Here is a 14,840-nt window from a genome sequence, read left to right as displayed (position 1 = left end):
TAAAATTGAATAAGAAAAAACGTGTCACTGGTTCAACCTGCTCCCTGTGTGTGTGTGAGTGAGAGAGTGAAAGAATTCTGATCCAAGTCAGCGCCTCCGAAGCGCCGGTGAGGGTGCGGGCCTACGAAGGCGTCGGCGCTTGAGTCTTTCGGGCATCTTCCCGCATCCGAAAACCTATGTTTGTGCTTTAGAGAAGGTAAGAAACATTAAAACAGGGAAGTCTTAAAAGACCAACCCATAAGTGAAACCACTCCCACTTACCAGCAAACTTTCTTCCAAAGCTCAGTTGAACGTCTGGCAGCTGACAAGACAACAACGTCTGCCAAGAAGCACGTCTTCTTATGACCAAGAAATAGTTTCCACAGACACATGAACTCTCAGTCAAGTCACAGAAATTCAGAGAAAACAATCTTACACAGAGAATAGCAAAAAAACAAGAAATAATCCATGAAATAATCGCTCAGCGTTTGTTCGAAAAAAGCACCGGCGCTTGTGGTGTTTTCGATCTTTTTGTTAAAATTGTTGGTGTCTGTATATTTTGATCATGTCACTGGCTCAACCGTGTGTGTGTGTGTGTGTGTGTGTGTGTGTGTGTGTGTGTGTGTGTGTGTGTGTGTGTGTGTGTGTGTGTGTGTGTGTGTGTGTGTGTGTGTGTGTGTGTGTGTGTGTGTGTGTGTGTGTGATCGATCCAAGTCAGCCTCCGAAGCGCCGGTGAGGGTGCGGGCCTAAGAAGACGTCACCGCTTGAGTCTTTCGGGCATCTTCCCGCATCCGAAAACCTAAAAACAATTATGTTTTATAATCGACGGACATGGGAGACAATTCGAGATGACGAGAAAATGTTTGTGCTTTAGAGAAGGTAAGAAACATTAAAACAGGGAAGTCTTAAAAGACCAACCCATAAGTGAAACCACTCCCACTTACCAGCAAACTTTCTTCCAAAGCTCAGTTGAACGTCTGGCAGCTGACAAGACAACAACGTCTGCCAAGAAGCACGTCTTCTTATGACCAAGAAATAGTTTCCACAGACACATGAACTCTCAGTCAAGTCACAGAAATTCAGAGAAAACAATCTTACACAGAGAATAGCAAAAAAACAAGAAATAATCCATGAAATAATCGGTCAGCGTTTGTTCGAAAAAAGCACCGGCGCTTGTGGTGTTTTCGATCTTTTTGTTAAAATTGTTGGTGTCTGTATATTTTGATCATGTCACTGGCTCAACCGTGTGTGTGTTGTGTGTGTGTGTGTGTGTGTGTGTGTGATCGATCCAAGTCAGCCTCCGAAGCGCCGGTGAGGGTGCGGGCCTAAGAAGACCTCACCGCTTGAGTCTTTCGGGCATCTTCCCGCATCCGAAAACCTAAAAACAATTATGTTTTATAATCGACGGACATGGGAGACAATTCGAGATGACGAGAAAATGTTTGTGCTTTAGAGAAGGTAAGAAACATTAAAACAGGGAAGTCTTAAAAGACCAACCCATAAGTGAAACCACTCCCACTCACCAGCAAACTTTCTTCCAAAGCTCAGTTGAACGTCTGGCAGCTGACAAGACAACAACGTCTGCCAAGAAGCACGTCTTCTTATGACCAAGAAATAGTTTCCACAGACACATGAACTCTCAGTCAAGTCACAGAAATTCAGAGAAAACAATCTTACACAGAGAATAGCAAAAAAACAAGAAATAATCCATGAAATAATCGCTCAGCGTTTGTTCGAAAAAAGCACCGGCGCTTGTGGTGTTTTCGATCTTTTTGTTAAAATTGTTGGTGTCTGTATATTTTGATCATGTCACTGGCTCAACCGTGTGTGTGTGTGTGTGTGTGTGTGTGTGTGTGTGTGTGTGTGTGTGTGTGTGTGTGTGTGTGTGTGTGTGTGTGTGTGTGTGTGTGTGTGTGTGTGTGTGTGTGTGTGTGTGTGTGTGTGTGATCGATCCAAGTCAGCCTCCGAAGCGCCGGTGAGGGTGCGGGCCTAAGAAGACGTCACCGCTTGAGTCTTTCGGGCATCTTCCCGCATCCGAAAACCTAAAAACAATTATGTTTTATAATCGACGGACATGGGAGACAATTCGAGATGACGAGAAAATGTTTGTGCTTTAGAGAAGGTAAGAAACATTAAAACAGGGAAGTCTTAAAAGACCAACCCATAAGTGAAACCACTCCCACTTACCAGCAAACTTTCTTCCAAAGCTCAGTTGAACGTCTGGCAGCTGACAAGACAACAACGTCTGCCAAGAAGCACGTCTTCTTATGACCAAGAAATAGTTTCCACAGACACATGAACTCTCAGTCAAGTCACAGAAATTCAGAGAAAACAATCTTACACAGAGAATAGCAAAAAAACAAGAAATAATCCATGAAATAATCGGTCAGCGTTTGTTCGAAAAAAGCACCGGCGCTTGTGGTGTTTTCGATCTTTTTGTTAAAATTGTTGGTGTCTGTATATTTTGATCATGTCACTGGCTCAACCGTGTGTGTGTTGTGTGTGTGTGTGTGTGTGTGTGTGTGATCGATCCAAGTCAGCCTCCGAAGCGCCGGTGAGGGTGCGGGCCTAAGAAGACGTCACCGCTTGAGTCTTTCGGGCATCTTCCCGCATCCGAAAACCTAAAAACAATTATGTTTTATAATCGACGGACATGGGAGACAATTCGAGATGACGAGAAAATGTTTGTGCTTTAGAGAAGGTAAGAAACATTAAAACAGAGAAGTCTTAAAAGACCAACCCATAAGTGAAACCACTCCCACTTACCAGCAAACTTTCTTCCAAAGCTCAGTTGAACGTCTGGCAGCTGACAAGACAACAACGTCTGCCAAGAAGCACGTCTTCTTATGACCAAGAAATAGTTTCCACAGACACATGAACTCTCAGTCAAGTCACAGAAATTCAGAGAAAACAATCTTACACAGAGAATAGCAAAAAAACAAGAAATAATCAATGAAATAATCGCTCAGCGTTTGTTCGAAAAAAGCACCGGCGCTTGTGGTGTTTTCGATCTTTTTGTTAAAATTGTTGGTGTCTGTATATTTTGATCATGTCACTGGCTCAACCGTGTGTGTGTGTGTGTGTGTGTGTGTGTGTGTGTGTGTGTGTGTGTGTGTGTGTGTGTGTGTGTGTGTGTGTGTGTGTGTGTGTGTGTGTGTGTGTGTGTGTGTGTGTGTGTGTGTGTGTGTGTGTGTGTGTGTGTGTGTGTGTGATCGATCCAAGTCAGCCTCCGAAGCGCCGGTGAGGGTGCGGGCCTAAGAAGACGTCACCGCTTGAGTCTTTCGGGCATCTTCCCGCATCCGAAAACCTAAAAACAATTATGTTTTATAATCGACGGACATGGGAGACAATTCGAGATGACGAGAAAATGTTTGTGCTTTAGAGAAGGTAAGAAACATTAAAACAGGGAAGTCTTAAAAGACCAACCCATAAGTGAAACCACTCCCACTTACCAGCAAACTTTCTTCCAAAGCTCAGTTGAACGTCTGGCAGCTGACAAGACAACAACGTCTGCCAAGAAGCACGTCTTCTTATGACCAAGAAATAGTTTCCACAGACACATGAACTCTCAGTCAAGTCACAGAAATTCAGAGAAAACAATCTTACACAGAGAATAGCAAAAAAACAAGAAATAATCCATGAAATAATCGGTCAGCGTTTGTTCGAAAAAAGCACCGGCGCTTGTGGTGTTTTCGATCTTTTTGTTAAAATTGTTGGTGTCTGTATATTTTGATCATGTCACTGGCTCAACCGTGTGTGTGTTGTGTGTGTGTGTGTGTGTGTGTGTGTGATCGATCCAAGTCAGCCTCCGAAGCGCCGGTGAGGGTGCGGGCCTAAGAAGACGTCACCGCTTGAGTCTTTCGGGCATCTTCCCGCATCCGAAAACCTAAAAACAATTATGTTTTATAATCGACGGACATGGGAGACAATTCGAGATGACGAGAAAATGTTTGTGCTTTAGAGAAGGTAAGAAACATTAAAACAGAGAAGTCTTAAAAGACCAACCCATAAGTGAAACCACTCCCACTTACCAGCAAACTTTCTTCCAAAGCTCAGTTGAACGTCTGGCAGCTGACAAGACAACAACGTCTGCCAAGAAGCACGTCTTCTTATGACCAAGAAATAGTTTCCACAGACACATGAACTCTCAGTCAAGTCACGGAAATTCAGAGAAAACAATCTTACACAGAGAATACCACAAATGCATGCCAACTTTACAAGTACAGCAGCAAGAAAAATTCTCCAAAGATCAAAATATAAATAAAAACAAATAAATTATTTTAACAAAAAGACTGACAACATCACAACAACAGTATTTTACTAAAACACACCTTCAAGGATTGAGCCCAATCTTGGACACAACAGTGTAAACAGAGAAGTCGATCTGACGTCTCACAAGTCACATTTTCAACATGAAGGCTGAAGAAACCAAATCAAAACTACAGGCAGAGAAACACTTGGCAGACGTTGTTGAGCGCATTGAACGCACCTGGCAGACGTTGTTGTCTTGTGGTGAAGTTAGTTTCATATTGGATATTCGTCAGACATTCGCTCCAGCGAGGCATTGACTGATACACACCCGAAGAGAGCTCACTGAAAGCAGCCGCTAGAACTGCCAAGAGTCACTGAAGCTCCAGACAAATTTAATCAATTTTGCTTTGACAAACGTTAACATATGAAAATCAATTTAAAAATGTTTTGAGAGGTGCATAGTAAAAAACAATGAATACATATTTAAAATATGATTTAGTTCTATGATCTCAAAGTGATTTTGATTGATTGTATCCAAACATCTGGGACTTTGAACATCAGGGAGAGAGATGGTGTCACTGTGCCACAGACGCCGCCTGCCACTCTACTAAAAGTCGTTTAGCCTTTCTGTGAGTCTCTCTCTCCCTCACACATGCACACTTAAAGGCAGAAGGGTAACACAGCTTTGTTCTGCTCCTGCTCTCAGCTGTGTAGCTACCTCGCCCAGTTTGAATGTTTACAGTTTACTCCAGTGTTCAGGTTGACTTCAGTGCCTATGTTTTTAGTAGAAGAGAATTGTATGGCGCTTTATTTTAATAAATGGACACAGCACTAAACTTTGTTGTTACTTTTTTTTTTAGATTTTGGCCGGGTCTGTCTCAACTACAACACAAATAAGATTTACTTTTGAGAAACAATCATGTAAATTCAAGTAGAATGTCCTTTTTTTCCCCCCGAAAATGAAGCGCACAAACTCGATAAATATAAATGATTTATTCTTGGGGGAGCCTTCATCATCGGCTGGTTCACCAAGGTAGGCATTTGTTCTGGTCCGGCGGGTTCCGTCAGTTGTTAAAAATACGGAAACTCATTCTGATGACGTGATCCAGAGGCTGTTCTCCTCTCTTAACAGAGTGTCGAGAGCAGCCAGTTCCGCGTTTGGTGTCCCGGTGTTTCTGGGCGGGAGTGCCATGGAACGGAGCTTCTCGGCGCGTCGTCCTGGGAACCTACGGGGTCGCGAAACTATCGCCCCTGATGACGAGACATTTGTGGACATGTTTGAAGATCAGGATCGCCATGGAACGGACGCACCAACATGGAACCTTTTACGCGCGGGTTTTCTCGCCGTTCCGAGACCAGACGAGGGCGAGGAGCTACCGCTCCTGCTGGTCAGGCAGCTGGAGAGATGCGTGCCTTCACTGAGACTGGAGCTCTGGAGGTGTGTGTGGAGATCCTCAGGGCGTTCGGACGCGCCGGTGCGGGTGACTTTTTCGAACAAACGCGTGCTTCCCAGCGAGACGTCGCTAGTCTCTCATGTGTTCGACGCTGACCGAACGCTCGTCCACAAAATAATCCCAAACAATGAACTCGATACACTGTGGCTCAAAGCAACGACGTTACTACACCGTAAAGTCTGTGCAAAACAAGAAATAATCCATGAAATAATCGGTCAGCGTTTGTTCGAAAAAAGCACCCGCACCAGCGCTTTTTTGTTCGAAAAGTGGTGTTGTCGATCTTTTTGTTAAAATTGTTTGTGTCTGTATATTTTGATCTTTAAATGTAAAATTGAATAAGAAAAAACGTGTCACTGGTTCAACCTGCTCCCTGTGTGTGTGTGAGTGAGAGAGTGAAAGAATTCTGATCCAAGTCAGCGCCTCCGAAGCGCCGGTGAGGGTGCGGGCCTACGAAGGCGTCGGCGCTTGAGTCTTTCGGGCATCTTCCCGCATCCGAAAACCTATGTTTGTGCTTTAGAGAAGGTAAGAAACATTAAAACAGGGAAGTCTTAAAAGACCAACCCATAAGTGAAACCACTCCCACTTACCAGCAAACTTTCTTCCAAAGCTCAGTTGAACGTCTGGCAGCTGACAAGACAACAACGTCTGCCAAGAAGCACGTCTTCTTATGACCAAGAAATAGTTTCCACAGACACATGAACTCTCAGTCAAGTCACAGAAATTCAGAGAAAACAATCTTACACAGAGAATAGCAAAAAAACAAGAAATAATCCATGAAATAATCGGTCAGCGTTTGTTCGAAAAAAGCACCGGCGCTTGTGGTGTTTTCGATCTTTTTGTTAAAATTGTTGGTGTCTGTATATTTTGATCATGTCACTGGCTCAACCGTGTGTGTGTTGTGTGTGTGTGTGTGTGTGTGTGATCGATCCAAGTCAGCCTCCGAAGCGCCGGTGAGGGTGCGGGCCTAAGAAGACGTCACCGCTTGAGTCTTTCGGGCATCTTCCCGCATCCGAAAACCTAAAAACAATTATGTTTTATAATCGACGGACATGGGAGACAATTCGAGATGACGAGAAAATGTTTGTGCTTTAGAGAAGGTAAGAAACATTAAAACAGGGAAGTCTTAAAAGACCAACCCATAAGTGAAACCACTCCCACTTACCAGCAAACTTTCTTCCAAAGCTCAGTTGAACGTCTGGCAGCTGACAAGACAACAACGTCTGCCAAGAAGCACGTCTTCTTATGACCAAGAAATAGTTTCCACAGACACATGAACTCTCAGTCAAGTCACAGAAATTCAGAGAAAACAATCTTACACAGAGAATACCACAAATTAATGCCAACTTTACAAGTACAGCAGCAAGAAAAATTCTCCAAAGATCAAAATATAAATAAAAACAAATAAATTATTTTAACAAAAAGACTGACAACATCACAACAACAGTATTTTACTAAAACACACCTTCAAGGATTGAGCCCAATCTTGGACACAACAGTGTAAACAGAGAAGTCGATCTGACGTCTCACAAGTCACATTTTCAACATGAAGGCTGAAGAAACCAAATCAAAACTACAGGCAGAGAAACACTTGGCAGACGTTGTTGTCTTGTCAGCTGCCAGACGTTCAACTGAGCTGTGGAAAAACGTTTGCTGGTTGGTGGGAGTGGTTTCATTAATGGGTTGGTCTTTTAAGACTTCATAGAATTTCTAGTTTAATTATGTGTGTGAGAGTGAAAGCATTCTGATCCAAGTCAGCGCCTCCGACGCGCCGGTGAGGGTGCTGGCCTACGAAAGCGTCGGCGAGTTTTTCAAGGATCTTCCCGCGTCGAAAATCATTAAATGTCCTTGGGCGTTGTCACTTATATCTATAAATAATGAACCCGGACGAGTGAGACGATCAAGTGAAAGATGGAGAACATTGCGGCCATTATCTCTGATGCTCTGGAAGATTTGTCGAAGGCTAACCTGGACAGGTTCTGCCACAGGCTCAGGAACCGCAGAGAGGAGCCGCACGTCAGACGTAGCCAGGTGGAGAACAAGAACTACCTGGAAATAAGTGACCTGCTGGTCTCCACCTTCACTGAGGCTGGAGCTCTGAAGGTGTGTGTGGAGATCCTCAGGGGGATCAGATGCAACAACGAAGCAGAGTCGCTGGGTAAGAACGCCCTTCTCATTGGCGGTTTTTTCTTTTTTTTAAATTGCATTAGGAATGACGAATCAAAGAGTGCTAATAGCATGAGAACTAATGTAACCTCTAAGCACCTCACTCAGTGAGTCACAGGTGTCCAGCCAATGATACGATACGGTTTACTTGCGCTACGCAATCATAGCACACAGCGCTAGTGTATTTGCCCGCCCATACACGCTGTGGCACCTGCAGGTTTAGCTTACTAACAGTGCGCCGATTGTTTGTCAATTTGATTGACATGCACAGCAACCAATCTGAGCTCTCGTCTCTTCCAGTGTACGCACGGCAAAGTTCATATGAATCGAGAATTAAGAGAGCAAAACGTGCAGACTTCTTTTTTTAATAGTATATCGAACAAAATAATGCGCGTTTTATTAAAATGTAAATAATCCACTGCTCGCCTCTGTCAATGCGGTATTCTTGTTAATAACCGTTTATGTAAAATATAAACATTTAAACCGAAGCACATCTGAACTCATTACAATATTTTGATTCATGTCAGACATGTTTAAAATTAGCATTTGTAAACTTTTAGTGTAAATTCATGTTTTCATTTGTTTTGTTTTTTTCATTATCACAGAAATGGAGAAATGTCGGTCTTATGCTTCAGTTAATATTGAATGGATGAGATACTGGCCTGATGACAGTACGTCTGATCTTGCTCACAGTGGTACAAGGGACCGCTCAGGGAGATGGTGTGTTTTCTCAGACGCGAAAAAATGAGAGGGAACATTGGATGAGACACACCTGCATGTGTGATCGATGAAGTTATTTTTCCGTCTCTGGGTGCGCTTTGAGGGGAACGGATGTCGTTCTGGAGTTAGTTCGTCAGAGGTGTTTGCAGCTTTATTTTTTAATAGCGATCATGAGTCGAGAAACTATATATTTTGATAAAGTATATCGTTCGTTTGTTTAAATTGATATATGCTTTACAAGTGTGTATTCATAATGCTACTGTTTATACCTTAATATTTTGTAGTTACTATGTCAGAATAAAGACAATATTTATTTAACTTACAAAGATAATCTGAAAAGACAAACCAATAAAATAATCAAAGTAAAGTAACGTTAAATGTTTAGAATTGTAGTATTATAGTCTAAAGTGCTTCAATTAATCTTAGTTCTGAAATTCTCCTTCTCTTTCTTCAGGTCGACACTTCAAACGGATCAGACGTAGGCCGGTCTCGACCTTCCCTGAGGCTGGAGCTCTGAAGGTGTGTGTGGAGATCCTCAGGGAGATCAGACGCAACAACGAGGCTACGTCACTGGGTAACATTTATCTTTGATCTGTCAGTGTTTGTCGAATCTACTTGAACAAAAATCAACAAGTAACTTCCCGAAAATCTTACTTTCACTATCGAACACGTGGCTCTAAAACGTCGAATACTATAATTAAAAACGCTAAAATTATAAAATGTAAAAAATGATTGATCTTTAAAATACACTTTATTTTTTCAATGAACAGATTCAAGATTTTATTTTTGTCCCTGTGGGGCAATTGGTTTTGCTGCAGTTAAGACAAACACAGTGACGCACAACAAAAGATAAATAACATAAAATATAAAAACATACACTAAGATACTGTGGGACGAGCTATAGGTGAGTTGGTGGGTCTGTCTGTACTGTGTGGAGTAAGTAGTGAGATGGAAGAGGTGATGAATGAGTGTTTGAAGCGGTTTGTTTGGCTGTTGTTTGTCTGAGAACCAGAGGGAAGAAGCTTGTAGTACTTGAGTACTATCTGACATGATGGATTTTGCTTTCCTTATTACCTGGTTGTTGTAAAGATCAGTGAGTGTTTGCTGTTGTGAACCTATAATCTTACTGCTCGTGATCCTGATGAGTGAGATTTTTTTGGTTTGAGGTCAGTGGATGCAAACCAGCAGATAAACGAGAAGGTTCAAACAGACTTGATAAAAGGTCTGTAAAACATACTCATAAGAGAAAAGCTTCCTCAGGCGAAACAGTCACTGCTGGCATTCCTTTATTATGACGTCAGTGTTTTGTGTGCAAGTCAGTTTGTTGTCAATAATATGTCTTCTTTCAGGTTTTAATTACATCCTGCAGAGAGAAAGACAGTGAATGTGTGAGTCACAGAGACTCAACAGACTTATTTTTAAAAGAGCAGTTTCATTACTGAAGTCATGCAGTAAAGTGTATTGTGTCTGCCAGCGCCATATCTGAGGTGAAGCCCTCGAGCCTCACTTTTGTAAGATCAGGTTCGATGGCGGTCCAGTGTAGAGGGGTTGTTAAATCGAAGCATGAAAGTCCCTGGTGTATTGACGCCTGTCAGGCAAGGGATTGACGGCCCCGACTTGCACTATGAAGGACGCTGTCGGTAGAGCTGTTAGGGTGAGACACACCTGCATGTGTCGGTGACAAGTGACGTCTCTTGAATATGAGATGACTGTTTCTCAAAAGTAAATCTTATTTGTGTTTCAGTTGAGATGCTTCCATCAGAAGCGTGTGCTGCTGCAGATCGTGAGTTGAATAGAAAGAATAATTATAGTCTAACATTCTTCAATTAATCTTAGTTCTGAAATTCTCCTTCTCTTTCTTCAGGTCGACACTTTGTGGACAAACACCAGGTATCTTTGATCCAGAGAGTGACCAACATCCCCCCGATTTTGGACAATCTCCTGGCAGCTGGTGTCGTCTATGAAATTACTTATGTATAAATAAATGTATAATTGTATAAGTAAATGTATATAAAAACGTAACAAAATGTATACATGTATATATAAATGTGTGGATAAATATCAATATGTAAAATAAATAAATGACTTCTAATAAAAAAAAATTCAAAGAATGGATCTATTTTACTTATAAATACACATTTTGTAATGTATCCATTTTGATTTTTATATATACATTTTGTCTTTTATTTATGTATTTATACATTTTGTCCGTATGTAAATAAAGTGGGCGGGTTGGACACCAGTCTAAGGCAGCGATTGGTTAAACTGGTTAAACAGGCGAAACAAAATAAAGAGATCGATGTCGATCTCAAAACATTCGCTCCTGCAGCAACTGGTCTAAAGCATCGACGCTGCACGAAGAGACGAAGAATCTCTTCTGGAATCTTAGCAAACAAACGTGATAAGTTGTCCCTGTTGTTCATGTGTATTCAAACCAACTATTTAGAAACTTCTGTTTCAGAGTCCTCATTCTGTCTTAAAAACAAACCTCACACATTGACACAAAGTCTCTAAAAACAAGTAGACAAATACACAACAACATCGTCGGCATACAATTAAATGTACATAGATGTAAATACACAAACATCTTGTTGTAACCAGTCCAGAGCTCTTGCTCATTCATTGTTTAAGTGAGATGTTTTCTGCACTTAATTGTAGTTAATTGCAGGTTGTACTGTTGTATTTTTACTTTTTTCTATCTGAACGTCGGTCCGTGAATATGTTCCTGACTTTTAACCAGTCAGTGTTATAGGGTTGAACAGTTATTTAGTTCCCCCTAGTGTTAGAACATTGAAATTGCAACAGTTTTTCCAGCAACAATATGAAACTATGTTTGACGTTTTTTTGTTCCTACATGATTCACAAAGTACTCTCAGAATTTCCCCCATTACAGAAATGAATTCAACTGTCGTCTCTGGCTGATAAAGAAGTCTTGAGTTCATGTAGTGAATGTAGTCCAAATAAAATGACTTTTACTACTAATACTTAAACAACTACTTGTACAACTAACAACACTGGTATTGCTAATATTAATATAAAGGTAAATGTTACAGCCAACACCACAGCAATGGCAACTATTATACACACTTTTTTATTTTAATGTTATGATATTAAAAACATGATAATTTAACTATGCGTTCCTTAAGCCGCGGAGCACATAGTGACTGCTGCCATCTAGCGGAAGTTTAAGTGCAACAAAAAAAAAACTTTTTTCATTAAGTATTTACATGTAAATTGTGAATCCAAAATCGATTTCTTTTTTTTTTAACACACTTTTTCGAAACATAAACCATAAAAATACGATTGTAGAAAATGAAATATGATTTGAAAGCAAAAAAATAAATATCGGTACAGTATCGTGAAAAATGAACATTGCAATAGTAATTCACAATAATATGATCAACTTTAAATCAATGATGAATTTAACCACATTCTTTTTGAAACGATTTAAAAAATATATATAATTATTATTGTATTAGTAGTAGTAACGTTGTTGCTGCGAGTCACAGTGTATCAAGTTCATGTTTTGTTGGTGGACGAAGGTGGAAGTGGGCGTGTCCACACTTACTTCCCGGACGAGATAAAGTGAGACGATCAGGTGAAAGATGGCGAGCGTTAAGATCGCCATCTCTAGAGCTCTGGAGGATTTGTCGAAGGATGACCTGGACAAGTTCCGCCACTGGCTCCTGGACCGCAAAGGGCCGCCGCAGGTCAGACGTAGGCAGGTGGAGAACAAGAACTACCTCGAAATAAGTGACCTGCTGGTCTCGACCTTCACTGAGGCTGGAGCTCTGAAGGTGTGTGTGGAGATCCTCAGGGAGATCGGATGCAACAACGAAGCAGAGTCACTGGGTAACATTCATCTTTGATCTGTCAGTGTTTGTCGAATCTACTTGAACAAAAATCACTTCCCGAAAATTTTACTTTCACTATCGAACACATGGCTCTAAAACGTCAAATACTGTTAAAAAAAGGATTTATCTGTCGTATATTCAAGATACAACGAACAATAGTGAACTAAAAAAGTGTATTTATAATATTCATATATACATAAAAAAAAAAAGGAAATATGTTTTTAAATGGAAACGTATCTGATTGAATATAATAATAACACGATTTTGTTTGTTATGTATTATTTTTAATATAGGAGAAACTATATATTTTGATAATTTACAGTATATCATTATTTTTCGTTTGTTTAAATTGATATATGCTTTACAAGTGTGTATTTATAACGGTACCGTTTATACCTTAATATGTTGTAGTTACTATGTCATTATATGTTATTATTTAACTTACAAAGATAATCTGAAAACACAAACTCGCCAATAAAATAATATAAGTAAAGTAACGTTAAATGTTTAGAATTGCAGTTTTTTTAATCTTGTTTACAAATAATTAAATGATCAGAATTTCACGGTTTGAAAGAATAACTACAGTTTTTACTAAGCGTCTAAATTTAATTTGTTCTGAACACATCTCTATACATTTATTTACAGTCAATATGAATTGATCTAAACAAGAAACAAGATGCTATTTTTACTTCTTTCAAATAAATGTTATTGTGATTTAATTATTTTGCATCATCAGCTTGTGTTTCAGTTAAGATGCTTCCATCAGGAGCGTGTGCTGCTGCAGATCGTGAGTTGAATAGAAAGAATAATGATAGTCTAAAGTGCTTCAATTAATCTTAGTTCTGAAATTCTCCTTCTCTTTCTTCAGGTCAACACTTTGTGGACAAACACCGACTGCATCTGACCCGGAGAGTGACCAACATCCCCCCGATTTTGGACGAGCTCCTGGACAGACGTGTCATCCATCAAGAGTGTTACAATGAAATCATGGCCGTTCCGACCAGTGAGGCGAGGATGAGGAAGATCTACTCCACTGCCCTCTGTTCCGGCGGCGACGAAGCCAAAAATATCTTCTTGGAGATCCTGGAGAAAAACGAGGAGTACCTCATCGCCGACTTGAGGAAATAGTTCGAAACCAACAAATCATTTAATTTCTCGATGAAACATTTTTTATAAATGTGTAGCTTTTTCTTGAACTACTTGTGTCTGTGGAAACCATTCATTTTCTTTCTGTATATGTATTTATAGAGTACAAAAAGTAGAATATAGAAGTGAGTATTCATGAAGCTAAACATTTGTCAACCTCACACTGGTCCACTCAGGCAATATCTTGAACACAATAGTTTATAATGGGCGTTCAAAGTGATCATTGATGGCGGTAAAGTATAATAATACTGTAATTATCTCAACTGAAGATGCCGAACGACTGTTAAAATAATTAAATTATTAAAGTGAATATTAGATCGTTTAGATGTATGTGTTAATTCCTATAATTTATATATGCAACGCGTTGCTTCCTGATTCACACTCCATACCAGTAGGAGGCGGTATTGCACCACAACACATCACCTTTCGCTCTGAGGCAGATGCGCTGGCGGACAGGTGAGCTATTTGGCGCCAATTTAATTTCCTGGTATCAGGAACGGAGCCAGACAACGCAATGAAACGTAGACGACATGTTGGAGTTGGTCGAGTAGCAAGGTAAGTTAAAATGATTTCATTGTTTGGTCCGTGTACCTTCCATTTATTCTGTATTGCGTGCGTAAGTTTCATGGCTGGTGACGTCATATTTATTGGAACTTTACAGCGTTTCTTATCTTATTTATGCCCATGTATCCAACAACATATTAAAAGGTATCATCAACGTCCTTCTTCATATCATCATCCTTCATATCAGCATCCTTCATATCAGCATCCTTCCTGTGTCTAAATAACATTTACTGTAAACAAAAGTGTACAACACACATTTAATTTAAGTTGAATGAAGTAAACACGCGACGAATATCCGACCTTTGTTTACTTCATTAGTATTTTATTCACAAAGCTATTGTGAAATGGATCATAGATAAATGTTTGGACAAAGAATAATTTAATCTAAATATTAACTTTGACTAACTGTTTGATACAAACAAGTTATTTAGTTGAAAATAAACAAAAAATAATTAGCTTCATTAGTTATTCCTAAAATAGCATTTGATGATGTACAACATATTATGTTTTATCAACGCTCGTAGTTAATTCATTTTCAATTAAGTTCATTTTCTATATACATTACTACCATCTAGTGGCCTTTGAGTATAACTACATCGATTATTCTAACCTATAAAAATCAACATTTTTATAGGTTATATAATACAGAATAGTCCAACTATAGTACAATTACTGTATGCAGACATGAAAACAGACATATTTAGTGTGT

General features: G+C 40.0%; 1 protein-coding gene across 1 annotated transcript; it reads left to right on the top strand.

Annotated features, from left to right (window-relative positions):
• The first annotated feature begins 7,592 nt into the window (after positions 1-7,592).
• LOC148062428 (apoptosis-associated speck-like protein containing a CARD) lies at positions 7,593-13,889 on the top strand. The gene is made up of 7 exons (XM_087779101.1): positions 7,593-7,863; positions 9,022-9,141; positions 10,312-10,350; positions 10,432-10,457; positions 12,173-12,419; positions 13,158-13,208; positions 13,290-13,889. Exons 1-7 carry the CDS (start codon positions 7,593-7,595, stop codon positions 13,547-13,549), a joined length of 1,014 nt encoding a protein of 337 aa, XP_087635227.1. The 3' UTR covers positions 13,550-13,889.
• The last annotated feature ends 951 nt before the right edge of the window (positions 13,890-14,840 follow it).

This window comes from Callionymus lyra, chromosome 17, assembly GCF_982586985.1.
Source record: "Callionymus lyra chromosome 17, fCalLyr1.hap1.1, whole genome shotgun sequence".
NCBI lineage: Eukaryota > Metazoa > Chordata > Actinopteri > Syngnathiformes > Callionymidae > Callionymus > Callionymus lyra.
This window is presented reverse-complemented; position numbering and strand designations above follow the sequence as displayed.